The 21,408-nt window shown below is 44.9% G+C and overlaps 1 protein-coding gene across 1 annotated transcript in view; it reads right to left on the reverse strand.

The window, feature by feature from the left end:
* MAML3 (mastermind like transcriptional coactivator 3) overlaps window positions 1-20,910 on the reverse strand; it is a 357,082-nt gene extending 336,172 nt beyond the window's left edge. Inside the window, exon 1 of the mRNA XM_060778923.2 lies at window positions 20,385-20,910. Coding sequence (XP_060634906.2) covers window positions 20,385-20,819 — 435 coding nt within the window. The 5' untranslated portion in view covers window positions 20,820-20,910. The remainder of the gene's footprint in view (window positions 1-20,384) is intronic.
* Window positions 20,911-21,408: the final 498 nt, after the last annotated feature.

Below are 21,408 nucleotides of genomic sequence, written 5' to 3' on the forward strand. Positions count from 1 at the left end.
CCGAAACAAATAAAAATAGTGCATGTCATGGCATCTACATTTTTCCCTTCCTGACATTCTGAAGGATTGATTTTTGTGTCAAGAGCGACTTGAGAAATGCCCGGATGTTTTACCATCCTGTGGGGTGTTTATCTTCTGTCTCTACATAATAAGCTGGAGCTGACAGACAGGAGCTCACTCTACTCCCCGGATTTGAACCGCCAATCTTTTGGTCCGCAGTCCTGCTGGCACAAGGGTTTAACGCATTGCACCACTGAGGCTTCTTTCTTAAGGGTGATGCATAAGAAAAGCAGAAAGAGGATGAGAGAAAAACATTCATGAAGATACCCGAGAAGAAATGGCACCCTGGGTTTGTTTTAAAGCAAACAACACCAAGTAAAACACCCTGATTTGATCCAAAGATCTCTCTTTCTAGCATTCTTGAAAGTCTTAAACTATTGTCACCCAGATTTTAAAACTATACACTAGTTTGCACTTCAACAGAAGCAGGTTGCGTTTTGTTCAAAGCAAACAAGTTATCTACCGGGTTGCTCCAGATCTCAATGGAAAGCTAAAACTGGCACAGACAACAGGACAGACTGTTTTTCATTATGTTCAACAGAAACCTTCATTAGCATTATTCACTCAACTGCTGTTTGATTTGGCGCTTTCTATTGCATAACCTCAGAACACTGTGTTATGTTCGGTCAAAGGCACACGAGACCTAATGAGCACAACCTCAATTTCTGGATTAGCTGCCTTGGCCACATGCCACTCCCTCAGCTGTAGCACCACAGAAAGAAAGAAGACTAATCCAGTCAGAAAACTCTGAAGACTGTGTTATTTCTTAGGCCTCATTTTGCCTGTACCCGTATGTTTTTAATTTCAAAAGAAGTGAGAGGTATCAGAGAAGTCACTGTGTGAAAGGGGATACTTAACTCTCTTTACAGTCACCTAAACTGCAACTCTGAGGAGCCCCTGACCAACATAAGTTGAGAGTTGCAATTCAGAAAAAATAACTTTCCCTAGTAACCCTGGGTCAGAGTTCCAATGCATTGATTTCCTACATTTAAAACCTAATGAGGAAAAAGCCAAAAACAAGCTGCTAGAAAACTGCTATTTCTTCATACCAGACAGCTCCTACCAGAAGCATTTCCTCATGCAAAAGCCTGTCTAACCATTATTCCAAGCCTTTGTGCATGAGATTTGGAGTTTACAAACTGGTATCTATGGCAGCATTACCCAGCCTCCGGTAGCACAATGTGTTAAACCCTTGTGCTGGCAGGACTGAAGACGACAGGTCCAGGCCAGTGGTTTGAATCTGGGGAGAGCACAGATGAGCTCCCTCTGTCAGCTCCAGTTTCTCAAGTCACTCCTCACACACACACACACACACACACACACACACACAAAATCCCCAGCACTTAGATCACAGGTTAAAATTATGTTTTATTACAGTGTTATGATTTTATTGATGTTAACATTTTTATATTGTAATTGTGGTTTTGGTGGCATTGAATTTTGCCTTGTAAACTGCCTCAAGTCGCCGGAAGGCTGAGAGAGGCGGTATACAAATATAGTAAATAAATAACTAAATAAATAAATAAAAGGAGTGATAATGTTTTCCAAATACAAGCATATAGTACTATCCAACATATAGAACCAATTCCTCCTTGTACCGGCAGGACTGACAACTGGCAGGTTGGAGGTTCGAATCCAGGGAGAGTGCAGATGAGTTCCCTCTATCAGCTCCAGCTCTCCATGCAGGGACAGGAGAGAAGCCTCCCACAAAGATGGTAAAACATCAAAACATCTGAGTCCCCTGGGCAATGCCCTTGCAGACGGCCAATTCTCTCACACCAGAAGCAACTTGCAGGTTCTCAAGTTGCTTCTGACACGAAACATCTGCCTTATATTAAGTATAATGGAAAAGAAATTGGGTGTAGCACAGAACACTTAATTCTTATAGCAAGCACATTTTTTAAAAAATCACCTCCTCCCCCCACTAAGAGTTCTATCTTCAGAAACCATAAAAGAAAAACTTTCCAAAACTCTTTTTCCCTCAAGATATCTTTTATTTTCCTCTATAGAAGTTTCCCCAACTTTTTAATAAGATAGCTGCTAGTGGAATCCTATCTTTGCTCACAACTCATCCAGCTTACAATGCGCTTCGTGAAATCATCCTGCATATCTCTGTGCTGAATTATCTACTACATCTACTCATCACTATTAGCAATTTTTTCCTGCAAGTCTCCATTGACCTGTCATTAAGGAATCTTCACTCTGCGCCCCACTTTCTATCTTTATTTCCCATTCAGAAATACTTTTCTTTCCTGGAAGGAAAACACATTGAAGAATTGCTGCTTAATGGTTGATTTTATAACTCAACCTTCCTAATTTTGTTCTTTGGGGGCATTTGTTTGTATATGCAGTTATGAAATAATGTTATCCAAAACAGAAATATTTTTTTCTATATAATGATATTTAGATTCTCTCTCCCTCTTTCTCTCATGCACACACATACGCACATCACAACAAAGGATACTTTTTGTAAGGATGAACACTTTAAATTAATCTTGACTACAGTACTTATCAGGCAGTTTGTATAAATGAGGTGGAAGGAGGCTACGACACATTAATGAATATGCCCCAGACCTGTTATGCCAGCCCCAGTAACTGCATATTTTGGTGTAAATGCATCCCAAAGAAATCAAAGTAACAACATAACTAATTCATTCTTGAGCCATCTCTTTTGAAGTAGGCTTTTGTTCTACTGCAGGTAGGCAACTGTGGGAGGATTACACTGGTCCAAGAGGAAACCCCCCTCCAGCAAAATATACATTACTCTGTGTGTGTATCTCTGTGTGTGTATAGAGCAGGCATGGACAAACGTTTTTGTCTTGGGGCTGCATTGTGGGCTCGACCAGGAGGGATGGGGGCCAGGCACATGGTGGGAAGGGCCAGGACAGGGTGGGGCCAGGGTAGAGCCTGGGTGATCTTCAGGTTGTTCTCCTAGCATAAGTACGGGGCTGTTCACCCTATCCTTATGCCAGGAGGAACTGCTCCAATCCCCCTCGCCATCCTCCTCCTTATGCCAGGAGAAGGGGGAGACAGGCAGCGGTTGAGAGCGCTCCAGAGGGCTCTCAGCAGCAGCCACCACATGCCTTCTTTGAGCCATCCTCTCGGCATAAGTATGGGGTCGCTCATGCTGTCCTTATACTGGGAGGAAGGGGAGACAGGCATCAGTTTTGAGAATGCTCCAGAGGGCTCTCAGCTGCTGCATGCCTTCTCTGAGCCATCCTCCCGGCATAAGGATGGGTTTTCTCGCACTGTCCTTATGCTGGGAGGAGGGGGATACAGGAAGCGGTTGAGAGTGCTTCAAAGGGCTCCTGGCATAAGGATGGCACCATCCTCCCAGCAAAAGGATGGGGCCGCTTGTACTGTCTTTATCCTGGGAGGAGGTCGAGACACACAATGGCTGAGAGCACTCCAGAGGGCTCTCAGCTGCTACGTGCCTTCCACACCTCTTCTTTTTGGCATAAGGATGTTGTGGGCTGCCAAGAGGACAGGGAAAAGAGGAGGGCCTGAGGTAAGCACCCAGGGGACTGCAAGTGGCCCCCAGGCCTTAGATTGCCCATGCCTAGTATAGAGAGAGGGAGAGGGAGCACCTCAAAAGGTGTAGCCTCACAATTGTTGGACCCTCCTAGGCCTTAGGGGTCATTTGGGGGCATTCTGAAGTTTTAAAAAATCTTTTTTTTTTTTTTGCAATACGGTGTGTTTTAACCTCTGAGGGCACAGAGAGGCTCTAAACCAGGCATGGGCAAACTTAGACCCTCCTGGTGTTTTGGACTTCAACTCCCACAATTCCTAACAGCCAATAGGCTGTTAGGAATTGTGGGATTTGAAGTCCAAAACACCTGGAGGACTAAAGTTTGCCCATGCCTACTCTAAACTTTGTGGAAATGCCCTCCACATTTAGGATATTTAAGAATGCCAAGCACTTACATTTGATGTTACAAATTCTAGAGAAATTCTGCAAATATCTGAGAACAATGAACATTGAGAATAACCTTTCTCTGTCCTAATCTGTCATTGTTCTTATTCACTGGTATATGTAAAAGTGAGGAAACGAACCTCTCTCCCTCCCCTCACAACAATCACAACATTAATCTGAAAGTGTTGGCATTCACATCACAATGATGAGATTGCCTAAAATTTTGTCAAAGACTCTTAATGTTTACACTTTAAGACAGCAGAGTTAAAAGTATGAAAATCTACGTAGTGAAAAGGTAGGGTACTTTAAGCACCTTAAGACACAGGGAACACAATGAGTCAGTTCAGAGGCAATAACAATCCATGGTGATCTGCCAGGCTTGAAGAAATAGCAAATGATGACTTTAATCTAGAAGTTCAAGTTTCTCATCTTCTCAGAGGTTCACAAAGTAGAGGAGGGAACACAAAAGCCTGCAGCTCATCAGGACTCATTACAACAAAGAAGATTTGTCAGTACACGTGAATGGAGTCAATGTTTTGGCAGACTGCTGCATTTGCAAAAGCCTGACTGACATCCCACCCTAACCATGCCTATCTTTATTCACATGTGCATGCACTCTAATTGTCCCAAAAGATTTGTATATTGTCCCATCTGGTCTAACATGTCTAGCTGACAAGGGATTCACAAAATGCAGACAAAAAAAACGACAAGGATGTCAACATATAAGAAGTATAAGCCCACAGGTAACAAGAAGAAATAATATATGAAAACCGAAGAACAGGAGATATCCAATTATAGAGTTGGAAGGAATCACAGCGATACAAAATAAAAACTGTTCTGAAATGTGGCTATCCAACCTCTGGGTTGCTGTGAGTTTTCCGGGCTGTATGGCCATATTCCAGAAGCATTCTCTCCTAACATTTCACCCACATCTATGGCAGGCATCCTCAGAGGCTGTGAGGTATATTGGAAACAAGGCAAGTGGGATTTATGTATCTGTCAAATGTCCAGGGTGGGAGAAAGAACTCTTGTCTGTTAGAGGCAAGTGTGAGTGCTGCAACTGATCACTTGATTAGCATTGAATGACCATGCAGTTTCAAGGCCTGACTGCTTCCTACCTGGGGGAATCCTTTGTTGGGAGGTGATTAGCTGGCCCGATTGTTTCTTTTCTGGAATTCCCTTTTTTGAGTGTTGTTCTTTACTATGCTGAATTTAGAATTTTTAATACTGGAAGCCAGATTTTGTTCATTTTCATGGTTTCCTCCTTTTTGTTGAAATTGTCCACATGCTTATGGATTTCAATGGCTTATCTGTGTAGTCTGACATGGTGGTTGTTAGAGTGGTCCAGCATTTCTGTGTTCTCAAATAACATGCTGTATCCAGATTGGTCCATCAGGTGCTCTGCTATGGCTGACGTCTCTGGTTGAATTAGTCTGCAGTGCCTTTCATGATCCTTGATTCATGCATGCTGCCTTTGGTGGTCCCTATGTAGACTTCTCCACAGTTGCATGGCAAACGGTAGACTTCTGCAGAGGTGACAGGATCCCTCTTGTTTTTTGCTGAACTTAGTATTTGTTAGATTTTCTTAGTGGGTCTGTAAATAGTTTGTAGGTTTCTTCATCAGGTTCCCTATGTGGTCAGTAGTTCCCTTAACACAGTGGTTCTCAACCTGGGGTCCCTGGATGTTTTTGGCCTACAACTCCCAGAAATCTCAGCCAGTTTATCAGCTGTTAGGATTTCTGGGAGTTGTAGGCCAAAAACATCTGGGGACTCCAGGTTGAGAACCACTGGTAAAAACACTTTTCTTCTGGTTGGATCTTTGTCTGTACTCTCGTGGCTGGTTCTTGGTCTTGCAGCTCTTCTGATGTCTGTGGTGGAGTATCCCAAGAAGGAGCTTCCCACTGTCTTGAGAAGTCTATTCCATTGCTGAACAGGATTTATTATTCTTTAGATGTTACAATTAAAAACAGTATCACAGTGGAAAATGTCCATGAATCAGGAATGGGTATGAACTTACTTAGCTACAATGTCATATACACTCAGATTATTCCATAACAGGTATGAAACTAGAGGAATAGCATGTCTTAATTGAAATCTACCTCACTGGGCTTCTACTGCCCATCTCTTTTTCTGTTCTGTGTGAAATTCAGGTTACACCCAGACCACACTTCCTTTAGCTATATTTTGTTTTAGAAATACTTAATATAAGCCCAGGGCTTCACCACCCAGGTTGTTCTCATCACACCCATCAAATCCAGTCTTCGTTGTTGCTGCAACTCCAAATCACTGCATGAGCTACTCCCTGAAGTTACTTAGAAACCACTTTGCTGAAATGTATTTGCTCCAAACATTTTCTCTGAGACCCAAGGCAACTCACTGCATGATGTAAAACAGACACATATGACCACTTGTTTCACGGAACCTGGGTAAGGGTTTTTGTTTTTGGGAGAGACTGCCACACTAGCCTACCCTCCCTAAGTACCCAGTTCCGGCTTGTGGTGACCCCCTACTACCAAAAAAGGACTAGACTTCTAGCATCCAGTTCCAATCACATATGTCCTTCTCTTTTCCAAGGGAAAGGTCCTACACTGCCCACCTCCAAAGTATCTTCTTTGCCCATCTAATTTCTTTATCATGTCAGAAGCAAACTGAGGGTACACTTATAATGTATTTCAAAGCACAAAGTTAATAACTTGACATTATACTAAATATCCTTTGACCAGAAACTGGCTATTTGAAGTGCCTCTGGTGTCACTGTAAGAAAGTCCTCCACTGTGCATGTAGCAGGGCTCAGGCAGCATTATAGTAAGTGGTTTGTGGTATGCTCTTCTCCACACTCGCATTTTATGGACTCCATACAGTCAGCATACTCATTCTGAAACAGCACATTTTTTCTTTTGTGCATATTTAGTATGAATCCACTGAGAAATAACATCATTAAGTGTGACTTACTTGGGTATCTCTAAATTGTGCTGCTGTCAAGATTCCAAGAGCTAAATCCATTTTAAAGTTTCTACTAAAGTAGACCCATTGAATGAATGGGAGTTTTGAAATCAATAATAATATCGGTCCCGTTGATTCAATGGATCTTCTTGGAATCTGATCTGGAGTTAACCCAAAGAATCCATATCCTTATAACTCAGAACATGCACAGCTCTGCACATGTCGGCAAAGGACATTTATTGACAATGCAGCCCAAGAAGAACATTTCTCAACTCACTTCAGTGTGCTTTTGATCATGTCCCCTGATAAGGAATATGATTATTGAGCAATCTGAACCTTGATCCCATAGGAAAGCTTAAATCTACAGCAGCTGCATCTCCCTCTTCCCTGTGACTTCCAAGTAGCAATTCTGTGACATTTGAAACAGCCATGAATTTTACCTCTGTTTTTCTACAGGAGTAGGGTTTTCTTTTTTAAAAAACAATTCTGAGCATGCGTAATCTGCCACAATGAACAAAAGTGGGAAATAATGTCTGAGAATACATATACACAATTTGTTGCATATGCTTCACAAACAAATAACAGTATAAGTCTTATATTCTTACTGTTCTTAATTGCCATAGGCTTAGGTTCCCCATCTTTTAAGAGTAGATGGGTTTGGGCAAGGATGACAGAGAGCAAGAAATTGAGATTTCTGCCTAGCTGACACTATGCTTGGCCAAGGCAGCAGTCTGATCAATGTAACAGGAATAAAACAAAACATAATTTAAGCCTCCATTATATCTGCTTCCTATAAGATTTTGATGCATGTGTGTGTGTGTGTGTGCTCTTGCTGTGCAAAAGGAGTTAATGCTCAACTAAATATGAGCCTGTGTAATTCTGAACCTCAAAGCATCCTCATTAATAAGGAGACAAAAGGACTGACATTCACTTGACTACTGCAAGTTAATTATGTAATATTTCATTTCAAAAATGAAGAGGAACACAAAATTGCACTTAATGGTAGACTAGGAAATTACAACTGATTTCAGTTTCAGGATACAGAAACACATACATAGTTATGAATATTTTACTACTGAATATACAACATACTTTGTATCCACTGGTTTTAAAAAATCTTAGGCTGAAAATGCAATACTATGTATGGTTTACTTAGAAGCAATTTTTTCTGTGTTCAAAGGGATTTACTTCCTAGTAAATGTATTTAGTACAGCAGTCTTGTGCCAAGCAGAAATTAAGATGACTGGTTTTAATTGACTGCTGAATAGATGAAGTATCTGACAAACAGAAATTAGAATTCCAAGAGGTCAAGGCTCATTGGTTTCAATTCTGTACTTAAAATCCTACACAATCTTGGTTGACCTGGAGCACCAGCAGGAAAATGGAAAGCAAGATCTTGTGCATCTTAGATATACCGTATGTTGTCGACTATTTCAACTTAAGGACTCCACTTATACAGGATCTGTTCAATCAAGTCTCCCCATCTTTGATCTTCTCTCAAGTCTTCCTACATAGAAGCTAGTAAAAACACCTTCTTAAAAACTTTCCTCTTCATTTTGCTAAATACAGCCATAGTGAGCTCTCTCTCTCTCTCTAAGTATGAAACTAAAGCAGTTCTTCTGCTGACTGCCCATTTTTCTCTCCTCCCATTGCCAAGTCTTTCTCAAATAATTCCTCATCAGAACTTGCAAAATCTACATCTACTGCTAAACTGCTCATGCCCCAGTTATTTCTTTCTTGGACTATTGCCTTCTTGGCCTTCTTTCCTGTTCACTCTTACCTCTTCGGTCAATTCGGACCACCTCTGCTAAAATAATTTCTCTTTCTTAATACATCACCCAGCTCTTTCAGTCTCTTCACTAGTCCTATGGTATTTTCCCCAATCACCGACCTATCGTAATCCTGTTTCCTTCCCCAACTCCAGCCCTTTTCCATTATCTCTTCTACTTCTTGCTCTTTCCAGTTCCAAGCAACAATTACCTTCAGTTTTCCTTGTATAAATGCTACTAGAAATGCATTCAAAGTTAATCTGAACCACTTAAAATCTTATGCACGCAATTGAGGGGGGAAATTAATCCAGAATAGTTAACTGTCGAGATCAAGAAAAGGAAAGACCAGAAATCACAATATCAAAGACTACCACCTTCTTCACTTTTTATTAGGACCTCATCATACTACAGAATGAATCCACTTCAAATCCGATTCCTGCTTCCTGCAGAATTCTGGGGTTTGTAGTTTAGGCAGGAGCCTTTAACATTCTCACTAAACCACAAACCTCAGAATTCTGCAGGAGGCAGAAACTGGATTTAAAGTGGTTTCATTCTCTAGTGTGATTAAGTAGTTAATCTCTAAAGGTGCAATAATTCTGTTGTGGGTCTTCAGAATGGAGATCCTAAGATGAACCTATAATAGAGTTTTCTGGGGCTGAGAATGTGTTACTGACCCAAGATCACTCAGTAGGTTTCAGTGGCTAAGCAGAGAATTGAACCCTGGCCTAAAGAGTCCTATCCTCAAACCACTACACCACATTGTATAATTATCTGAGAGTTAAATTCAAATAACTCACAGTCACTTTTAGCAGGACAGAGTATGAAGTACAGAAACTGGCCTTACTTCCTGTAGGCTTATCCCCTGAAATTGGTTTTATCCTAGCCAAATTCATTTCTAGTGCTTCTAACATGGGTAGAAAGTGATGTGGGAAGAACACTTTAAAGGAGACACACACATAATTGAGATAATTATGGGGCAAGAGTCGGTTCCCGCTTCAGCTGTTTAAACCTGGATTGCAACATACCCCTGGTTTGTACAAGACTGTACAAGGCATGGGCTTAGGCACAGGGATCTGCCTTCATCATGTCTCCAAAAAGAGGTCAATGAAATAAATAAGTCTTTTTCACCACAACCAATTACAAACTCAGCTCTGAAAAATAAATATCTGGGATGCATGTAGCAAAAACAATACATTTGGTAGGGTGGGGGAAAGGGAGCAGATCATCTAACAAATAATAGGAAAAATAAAGTTCCTTAGAACTAATCGAATGATGAGGAAGGATTTTTTAAAATCTAATTTTATGAAACATTAAACTTTTAATAGCTGGGACAATTAGACCTCCAAATGATGTTTTACTAATACTCTGCACTTGTTGTTTATTCATTCAGTCACTTCTGACTCTTCATGACCTCATGGACCAGTCCATAGGGGAACTCCCTGTCAGCCATCACCACCCCCAGCTCCTTCAAGTCAAGCCAGTCACTTCAAAGATAATATCCAGCACCTTGCCCTTGGTCGGCCCCTCTTCCTTTTTCCTTCCATTTTCCCTAGCACCATTATCTTCTTCAAGCTTTCCTGTCTACTCATTATGCGGTCAAAGTACTTCATCTTTGCCTCTAATATCCTTCCCTCCAGTGAGCAGTCAGGCTTTATTTCCTGGAGAATGGGCTGGTATGATCTTCCTATGGGCTAAGGCACTCACAGAATTTTCCTCCAACACCACAGTTCAAAGGTGTCTATCTTCCTTCGCTCTGCCTTCCTTATGATCCAGCTATTACATCCATGGGTTATTACGGGGAATACCATTGCTTTAACTATGCGGACCTTCGTTGCCAGTGTGATGTCTCTACTCTTCACTATTTTATCAAGATTGGTCATTGCTCTCCTCTCGAGAAGTAAACATCTTCTGATTTCCTGGCTACAGTCTGTGTCTGCAATAATCTTCACTACTAGAAATACAAAGTCAGTCTCTGCCTCCATGTTTTCTCCTCTATTTTCCAGAACTGTGAACAATAGTTCGCAACATTGTTCAGGAGGCAGCAACAAAGTACATCCCAAAGAACAAGAAAACCAAGAAGGCAAGACTGTCTGCTGAGGCACTGGAAGTAGCTCAAGAAAGTAGGAAAGCAAAAGCAAACAGTGATAAGGGGAGATATGTTCATTTAAATGCACAATTCCAGAGGTTAGCCAGAAGAGGCAAGGAACTATTTTTAAATAAGCAATGCATGGAAGTGGAAGAAGACAATAGAATAGGAAGGACAAGAGACCTCTTCCAGAAAATTAGAAAAATTGGAGGTAAATTTCAGGCAAAAATCGATATGATCAAAATGTCTTCACATTTTACCTTCATACTCTATTTGGGAAAAATAACCCCTAGTTTCACCAATATTTCTGTTTATACACACATGGTGGAAATGCACAAAATCTTCCTGTTAATAAATGAAATACACAGTTAACAAAATAAACTACAACATTCATTGATATATTCTAGAGCAAGTGCACAAGCAAAAAAACTAAGGAACATTTGTCTTTCTTTCCATATAGTAACCCACATGCCCCAAGGGAAATAGATCAAGGGCCAAGTACCAAGGTTGGGTGAGGCCAGATACAGCTGCCAGATGAGCTGAAACCAAAATAGTGAGGACAGAACAGGAAGTAGGCCATCCATTTTTGATCAATCTCTTTTCCTGTTGTTTTCTTCTCCCCTCCTTTCCAGAAAATCTGCAGGTGAAGTGGGGTGTCATTTACAGAAAGTTTGACATGTAAAAAGAAGTTAGGGGTCTGGTCTCTCCTTTCAGTCTCACAAAGTATATCTTCCATGCAATTAAGTGAATAAGTTTTATCTGTAGCAGAATACTCCACTACAGACATCAGAAGAGCTGCAAGACCAAGAACAAGCCATGACAGTAAAGCCAAAGATCCAACTAGAAGAAAAGTGTTCTTACCATACATCAAGGGAACCACTGACTGCATAGGGAAGATGATGAAGAAACACAACACAACACACAACATACAAATGATCTACAGACCTACTAAGAAAATCCAACCAATGCTACATTCAGCAAAGGACAAGAGGGATTTTCTCACCTCTGCAGGAGTCTACCATGCAGCTATAGACAAGTCTACATAGGACCACCAAATGCAGCATTGCCCAAACATGAATTGAGGAACATGAAAGGCACTGCAGACTAATTCAACCAGAGAAGTCAGCCATAGCAGAGCACGATGAGCCAACCTGGACACAGCATATTATTTGAGAATAATAATAATAATAATAATACTTTATTTATATTCCGCTCTATCCCCCCAAAGGGACTCAGGGCAAATTCCAAACATAAAAGGCAAAAAAGACCTCACTACCTCTGAGGATGCTTGCCATAGATGCAGGCGAAACGTCAGGAGAAATGCCTCTAGAACATGGCCCTATAGCCCGAAAAACCCCACAAGAACCTTATAAAAGGCAAACATTCAATGCCTGAACACAACAACAATACTAACAAAATTTATACAACCCAACATATAAATACAAATTGTAACTTAACAAACTAAAATTTAATAAAAAACACAGACTGTTATAACAGATATAAGACAAAAACCAAACATCAAATGGAAACAATAATTTCCCATTTCTTTGGGGCAAATCGATTAATTTTTGCTCAAGGTATCTATTGAGCTGGTGGGGTGAGCAGGGCATGGATACGGGTGGCAACTATTAATCAGAGGTATAATGGTAGTATTACCAACTACTATTCCTCTTCCTCATAAGCCAGTGAGCCAAGGTATGTCTTCAGATGTTTTTTGAAAGCAGGGAGGGGCCATCTTTAACTCCTTAGGAAGGGAGTTCCAGAGGTCGGGGGCAGCCATGGAGAAGGCCCTTTCTCTCGTTCCCACCAGCCGTGCTTGGGACGGGGGTGGAACTGAGAAGAGGACCTCCTCCAATGACCGCAGCGTCCGAGTTGGTCTGTAGAGGGAGATGCGGTTTGTCAAATAGTCTGGACCTAAACTGTTTAGGGCTTTAAAGTAAGAACCAGAACTTTGTATTTAGCTCAGAAGCAGACTGGCAGCCAGTGGAGCTGCCACAACATGGGAGTGGTTCTCTCCCTGAATGGGGCTCCAGTTAATAACTTCGCTGCTAATCTCTGGACCATTTGAAGCTTCTGAACTATCTTCAAAGGCAGCCCCACATAGGGAACATTGTAGTAGTCCAAACGGGATGTGACGAAGGCGTGGACTACCAAACATGTTGAAGACAGAAATGTTGGACCACTATAACAACTACCATGTCAGACTACACAGAAAAGCCACTGAAATCCACAAACATGTGGCCAATGTCAATAGAAAGGAGGAAACCATGAAAATGAATAAAATCTAGCTACCAGTATTTTTAAAAACTTAAAATCAGGACAGTAAATAAATAGCAACACTCAAAACTCAGGGAAATTCCAGACAGGAAACAATCAGGGCAGAAACCTTCAAGGCTTTGCAATGCTAATAAAGGTGGCCATTGCAGCATCCACACTTGCCTCAAGCAGACAAGAATTCTTTCTCTCCCACCAACATTCCACAGATATATAAACCCCACTTGCCTAGTTTCCAACAGACCCCTCAACCTCTGAGGATGCCTGCCATAGATGTGGGCAAAGTGTCAGGAGAAAATGCTTCTGGAACATGGCCATACAACCCGTAAAACTCACAGCAACCAAGAATATTAGGATGTTACAGATTTCATGTACAGATTTAGCTAAGTTTTATGTACAGGTTGCTTCTGACAGCAGGGCCCTTGGTGAAACAAACCATTGGCCTAATAATATTAAAATATTATAATGCCTTTTCCAACAAAGCATGGAAGATCAAATTTATAAAATAAGAGACAAAGATATAACATGCAACACTGTAAATATACATAACATTCCCAACATGCCACCAGCCCCTATGCATTGAGCAACCTCAGGCACAACTCAGCAGCTTAATCTGGTGAATCAAAGAAAGTCTTTAACCCCTTACAAAAACAAGCTTCGCTGCAGTTTGAGAACAAGCCTGTCTGAACCCACAAAAAATATTCCCCAAAACATGCAGTCTATACTGTCAAAATGCATTCAGCTCAATCCAATGCATTACTCCTGTATGAAACGTGATGAAAGGAAATGGCAAGTAAAGATGACAATGGAGAGTGATAAATATTTGATCAATTTTGTTCTGAAAATTGTGGTATAAAATTACACTGCTCTCATAAAAAGCAGAAAAGGGTGGACTGACTGACCTCACAATACAGAGAGAAGACCTGTAGATAGGGGCTACACAAGTGTACCCTAAGGCAGTGTTTACCAGCCTTGATATTTTGGACATCCACTCCCATGAAGCTCCTTCCAGCATAGGAATGCACGTTTGCAGTTGCAATCCAAAAAAATCTGGAGGGCACCAAGATGGGAAAGGCTGCCTCTCAGTAAGAAGATGCTTCCAATTAGAGCAGGGGTCCACAAACTTTTTAAACAGAGGGCCAGGTCATAGTCCCTCAAACTGTTGGAGGGCCGGATTATAATTATGCACAGTGCACATATCTTATTTACAGTGTAAAAAACACTTTAGAACAATACAATAATTAAAATCAAGAACTATTTTTAAAAATATAAACTTATTAGTATTTCATTGGTAAGAGTGGGTCTGCTTTTGGCTGATGAGATAGGATTGTTGTTGTTGTTGTGTGCTTTCAAGTCATTTCAGACTTAGGTTGACCCTGAGTGAGGGCCGGGTAAATTACCTTGGAGGGCCGTATTTGGCCCCTGGGCCGTAGTTTGAGGACCCCTGGATTAGAGCATGGGTGGAATGCAGGGAAAATGTGTCATTCCAGATTTTGTTGGACTACAACTCTCATCATTCCTGACTGTGTTAAGCAGCATTGATGGGAGTTAGAGGAGTCCAACATCTGGAAATCCAGAAGTCTTCCCACTCCTGATTTAGAAAAATAGTTTGACACTCTATTATCAGAATCACAGTAGTGTTTACAGAAGCAGGGAGCAGGGAAGTAGTACTGGGCTTCATACAAGGCATCATGCTCATCAGGCTGTATGAGGAAAAAGGGGAAATGATAAATGAAGGAATGTAAATATAAACTACTGCATGGAAATCCATTCATAAATTTTATAGTTGAATGAACAGTGTGACAAACATATCATATGGATGTGCAAAACCACAGGCAATAGCAAACCCCTTTTAAAATGCAGGATGTCTGACCCAAGAACACTATAAGAAGGACCTTTAAAAATGCCTACAGAAGACATATATGAAATCATGCATACCTTTCCTATGGATGTGGGGGCTGTACTGTAAATAAAATGCTGACTTTTATATATATATATATATATATATATATATATATATATATCAGTTGTTCAAGCAAATCTGCATCACAGTGTTTCTCAAAATATGTTGTAAAGAGTAAGAGTGTTATCTTTCCCAGTTTTAACTGAAATTAACTGTGCCTTCCAACATGAGCCTGCCTGTGTCTTGGTGGTAAAGGAGAGGCAGCCTTTTGTAGGCTGCATGTATATATGATCATATATTTTGCCCCAGGTCCAGTAGCAAAGCTCGGAAGCCCTTCACTACACCATGGAACTTCATTTCCCTCAACCAAAGAGTACAACAACCAAACAGTACAGTAATGGGAAAGTAAAGTTTCTAACTTTGTATGTGTCTTCAATACATTTTAACACTACTCTCAATTTGCTTCTGACATGATAAAAATAGGAACAAGATACACGGAGTTTAATAAGGATTACTTCAATGGTAAGGGACACCCCCCCCCCCCCCATCGTTGTTGTTGATTATTATTATTTTCCTTTCTGACTTATGGAAACTCTCATGTGAACCTATCTTGGGGTTTGCTTGGCACAATTGGTTCAGATGAGCTTTGTTTTTACTTTCCACTGAAACTGAGAGAAAATGACTTGCCCCAGTGGGTGGGTGCCGTGGTCAAATGAGGATTTCAGTCCTGGCCTCCCAGAGTCCACCACTCAAACCACAACACATTGGCCAGGCTATTTATTATGGGCTTTGTTTGTTCGGAATAATAATTTTGATCCAACTGCACAAGCTGCTTTGTGATTTCTGGTGGAGGGTGCTGCTATTTCAGAAGACAATCCTTGCCTGCTAAAGCAACCCATGGTAGAGAATTACACCCCAAACCCTGTGTGTCATCCAGAGATTGGAGAAGAAGCCTATTTTCATGGTCTCCTCCTTTCTGTTGAAATTGCCTACATGCTTGTGAATTTCAATGGCTTCTCTGTGTAGTCTGACATGGTGGTTGTTAGTTAGAGTGGTCCAGCATTTCTGTGTTCCCAAATAATATGCGGTGTCCAGGTTGGTTCATCAGGTGCTCTGCTATGGTTGACTTAGTCTGCAGTGCTTTTCATGTTCCTTGATTCGTGTTTGAACAATGCTATATTTGGTGGTCCCTATGTAGACCTGTCCACAGCTGCATGGTGCATGGTAGACTCCTGCAGAGGTGAGTGGATCCCTCTTGTTCTTTGCTGAACACAGCATTTGTTGGATTTTTTGTATTACGTGTTCTTTCACCAGCTTCCCTATGCTTCCACCATGTCAGACTACACAGAGAAGCCACTGAAATCCACAAGCATGTGGACACTGTCAACAGAAAGGAAGAGATCATGAAAATGAACAAAATCTGGCTACCAGTATTTTAAAAAAACTCTAAAGTTTAGGACTGTAAATAAAGAGCAAGACTTAAAAAACAAGGGAATTCCAGACATGAAATCATCATGGCCAGCTAACATCTCTCAACAAAGGACTCCCCCAGACAGGAAGCAGCCAGGCCTTGAAGCTGCAAGGCTTTGCAATACTAATCAAGGTGATTAATTGCAGTAGTCACACTTGCCTCCAACAGACAAGGGTCCTTTCTCCCACCATGGACCTTCCACAGATATATAAACCTTCCTTGCTATATATAAAGATATATAAACCTTCCCAGAGCTCACAAATGCAGGCAAAATGTCAGAAGAGAATGCTTCCGGAACATGGCCATACAGCCCAAAATTCTTACAGCATCCTTCCTTGTTTAGTTTCCAATATACCTCACAACCTCTGGGGATGCCTGCCATAGATGTGGGTGAAACATCAGGAGAGAATGCTTCTGGAACATGGCCGCACAGCCCGAAACTAAGCAACCTTCCTTGCTTGGTTTCCAATATATCTCACAACTTCTGACGATGCCTGCCATAGATATGGGCAAAACGTCAGGAGAGAATGCTTCTGGAGCATGGCCAGACAGCCCGAAAACTTTCTGCAGCCTTCCTTATTTAGTTTCCAATACACCTCACAACCTCTGAGGATGCCTGTCATAGATGCAGATAAAATGTCAGGAGAGAGTGCTTCTGGAACATGGCCATACAACCCGAAAATCTTACAGCAACCTTCCTTGCTTAGTTTCCAATAGACCTCACAACCTCTGAGGATGCCTGCTATAGATATGGGTGAAATGTCAGGAGAAAATGCTTCTGGAACATGGCTGTACAGCCCGGGGAAACTCATAGCAACCCAAGAAGCTTATTGTTTCACCAGCAGTGAGTCAGTAGGGCACTTTGGGGAAGAGGCAAGGAGAAGGATGGGAATGTGAAGGCTTTTGTCTGCCAGAACTCAGACAGGAGGGGGGGACTCTGTGGGGTTGGGAGCACAAGCCCCCTTTGTGGGCAAATCCCATTAGGAGTGACAGTTTTCCAAGACGTGTGTGTCTCTCTTTTACACACAGCTTCCAGTTGGTGGGTCAGGTGCCTCCCTTTGTGCCCTGGCTCTCCTTCCTTGCTCCTTCCCCTCTCTACCCCCGCCCACTCGGTCCACGCGAGCCTTTCCCCGGCGCGCCTGTCCCCCACAGACTGCTCGCACGCCAGGCCCAACGAGGGGGGCGGAGGAAGGGAAGAGAGGCTGGAGCCCACGATCTCTTTCGCCTCAGACCCTCCTCCGTCCTTTTTTGTGTGTGAGGAAGACAGGGAACGCCCCTCTTCCAGACACTATTTGGGGAGGAAAGAGTTGGGAGAGGGAGGGAGGGAGAGGGAGAGCAAGCGATGCAGGCGGGCCTTTCCTTTCCACTGACGGAGTGGGAGGGAGAGAGGCATGTCACTCAAGCCCCCCTCCTTCTGCTCCTCGCCCAGACAAAGCACCCCGGCGCCCTCCTTTCCTCCCTCCTCTCCTTTTCTCTCTCTCCCTCCCTCTCTTGTCTCTTTCCCTCCGGAGGGAGGGAAGGAGGGAAGGTAAAGCCACCTCCGCCCGTGGGTCGCCACTAAGCCGGGCTTGTCGGGCGGCGATGGGAGGGAAGGAGGCGGCACCAAAGGGGAAGGAAAGGGAGGAGGGAAAGAGGAGCGCCCCTCTCTTTGGACGTGGGAGGAGCCAGAGGACAGAGAAGGAGGAATAGGAGAATCAGCTGTGCCCCTTCCTGCCTTCCTTCCGTCTTTCTTCCCTTCCTCCCAGTCCCATCCTTCTTTGTCACCGCTGGGCCTGGCTTTGTGAGGCCTTCAGACGCCAGCTGGTGCCTGGGGCGGCTCTGCAAACGTGGGCAGCCAAGCCAAGGCGCATTAGGGAGGGGAAAGGGAAAATGCTCCAGGCTAGGAGCCAAGGCAAACGGACCATGGACCCTGCACTTGCTGGAGCCCACATGCTCCCAGCACCCCCCCACACACACACACACACACAGAGTCCGGGTTTTGTGCAAGAAGACGCTGCTTGCTGCCCACGCGTGGGGTGCTGCCACGCTGCGCCTTGGACTTGGGACCTCAAACTCTCGCTCACTCCCGGGACAGCCTTTTCTGTATTCCAATGTGTATAGGTGTGTATGGCGAAGATATAGGCCAACTTGGGAGATGGCCAGTCACAGATGCAGCATTTTCTCCTGACATTTTGCCTGCTAGTACATGGCCAGACAGCCCAGGAACCACACAACACCTAGTGATTCCAGCAATACATTGTGATGATAGTTATACACCTGGCATGAACCAACTTGGGGGTCTTCCAGGTGTTTTGGACTCCAACTCCCACCATTCCTAACAGCCTCAGGCCCTTTCCTTTCCCCCCTCAGCCGCTTCTTGGCAGGGGGTTGGACTGGATGGCTCATGAGATCCCTTCCAACTCTATGATAAGTTATACAGGAGGCATGAGCCAACTTGGGGTCCTCCAGGTTTTTTAGACTTCAACTCCCACCATTCCTCACAGTCCAAAACACCCGGAGGGCCCAAGTTGGCCCATGCACGAGCTATCTCGACCTGCCAATTTGCATATGGTTTCTGATTGGCCAGCCTCAACAGTCTAACAATCTTTAAGGGCTGAGGGGGGAAAGGAAAGGGCCTGAGGCTCTTAGGAATGATGGGAGTTGGAGTCCAAACCCCCAAGTTGGCTCATGGCCCATGGAGAGAGAGGGCGATGCCTCTACAGCGTCGCCTGGCTCTCTGGCGAGCTTGGCGACCCACTGGATCCCTCTCCCTTCCTTCCTCTTTGCTGCTCTCCGGTCTAAGTCTCTTTAAAAGGCCAAGGAAACTTTAGGGGGGCTTGTTGTTGTTTTTTTCCCTCGAAGCCAGCCGGTGAGTGGCTGAGGAGAGTTCCAAGCGCCTGGATTGGGCTCTTCCCCGCCGAGAGAGAGGAAAAGAGAGCTCGCTTCCTCCTCCTCCTCCTGGCGGAGACAGGCCAGGAGGCGGGCCTTGCTCTGGTTGGCTCCCTCAGCCTGTCACTCTCCTCCTCCTCTTCCTCACGGCGACAGGACAAGAGCAGAGCCTCCTCCTCACGGCGACAAGCCAGGAGGAGGGCCTTGCCCTGATTGGCTCAATCACCCTGTCACTCTCCTCCTCTTTTCGCGGAGGCGGGCCTTGCTCCCGTTGGCTCCCTCAGCCTGTCACTTGCCTACTCCTCCTCCTCCCGCGGATCCGGCCTTGCCCTGGTTGGCTCCTTCCACCTGTCACTCTCCTCCTCCGCGAGTTTTGCCCCGGTTGGCTCTTTCAGCCTTGCCTCCTCCTCCCGCGGCGCTAGGCCAGGAGGCGGCGCCTTGCTCTGGTTGGCTCCTTCAGCCTGTCACTCACCGCCTCCTTCTCCTCCTCCCACGGCGCCAGACCAGGAGGCGGGGCCTTGCTCTAGTTGGCTCCTTCAGCCTGCCACTCGCCTCCTTCTCCTCCCGCGGCGCCAGTTCCTTGCCCTGGTTGGCTCCCTCGACTTGTCACTCGCCTCTAACTCCTCCTCCCGCGGCGCCAGGCCTTGCTCCGATTGGCTCTCTCCGCCTGTCACTCCCGCTCAGGAAGTCCAGCCCACCCGGATTTAAAGAGGCAGAGAGACGCGCGAGAGGGGAGGTTCTGTCCCTAGACGTCTGCCTCGACAGCACGGGCAGCATCCCCACCCCCACAAAAATAAAGAACTGTGGCTTCACAAGACACCCACGTGTCATACAAAAGCTTTAAAACTAGGGGCAATGGGTCAAGGAATCATAACAAGCATGACTTTCTCTGCAGAGAGGGATTGAGAGGCCAGTCTCTCCCAGGCGCCCCAACTTCTCCCTGTGGCTTCCTAGGTCCCCCTTTCGAGCTATAGGACCAAAGTTTCCTCTCACCGCCCCTCCTTCAATCCCCAAACATCCGTGCAGGCGGAGAGAAGCGGCGGAAAGCCCAGCGTGACGCCCCCTCCTCCCTCCTCCCTCCTGGTGCTTCTTCTTACCATGATCAGCGTGTGGTTCCTCTGCTCCTCGGCATCTTGGGGCGCCTTGCCGCCTTGCTGGTGCTGCTTGCCCGCTCCTCCTCCTCCTCCTCCGGCTTTCTTGGCGCGCTGCTCCAGGCTCCGTTGGTAGAGGCTCACCGTGTCCCTGCGCTCCAGCTCCAGCTGCTCGGCCTGGGCCTGCTGGTAGCGCCCCTCGCAGTGGACGTGGTGCCGCCGGCAGCCTTCGATGCGCTGCCGGAGGCGCTCCACCACCGTGCTGTGCTTGGGGATGCCGGAGCCTCCGACGCCGTTGTTTCCTCCTCCTCCTCCGCTGCTGCTGCTGCTGCTCCCGGGAGGCGGAGGGCCGAGGGGCGCGCTGAGCCCCCCGCTCAGGGTATTATTGTTGAGGCAGAGGCTGCTGCCATTGGCGGCAGCGGGGGCTGGAAAATCCCCCATCGCTCGCGCCGGGCACACTATTTTGGAAGAACTTTGGTGCCCCCCCTCGTTGCAAAAACCCCACTCAGCGGAGCATGAAGGGAATTGGGGGGCGGGGAGCGGGGGGAGAATAACGCGTGGAGTCTTATTTGAGCAACCCAAACCAGCCTTCCATTCAAAGACTAATAATAAAAATGTTTGTGGAGTGTTGTTGTTTCCAAAAGCAAAGCCCTACTCCCTTCCTCTCTTGGGTTGTCTCCTCTTAGTCCGGGTTGGGAAAGGTGTGCCAAAAAAGAGAGAGAGAGAAGACTCAGGGAAGTCTAGATGTAGCGCCCGTGGAAAGAAACGCGCGGCGAAGGAGGAGGCGGACGTAGTTTTCCAGGCAACTCCGAGCTGCTGCTGCTTCCTCCTCTTCTTCCTCCTCCCGTCCACGGAGGAAGCGGGTCCGGAGCGGAGCCCGCGCGTGGCAAGGGCATGGAGACCACAGGCGCCTCTCCTAGTCCTCCTCGGAGTCCTCTTCCTCGGAGTCCTCTTCTTCTGAGCCGCCTTGGCTTTGCCTTCAGGGCAGGACAAGCAGCACAAGCAGCCGCCAGAGCCGCGCGCGCGCGAC

Source organism: Anolis sagrei, chromosome 5 (assembly GCF_037176765.1).
Source record: "Anolis sagrei isolate rAnoSag1 chromosome 5, rAnoSag1.mat, whole genome shotgun sequence".
In the NCBI taxonomy this organism is placed as follows: domain Eukaryota; kingdom Metazoa; phylum Chordata; class Lepidosauria; order Squamata; family Dactyloidae; genus Anolis; species Anolis sagrei.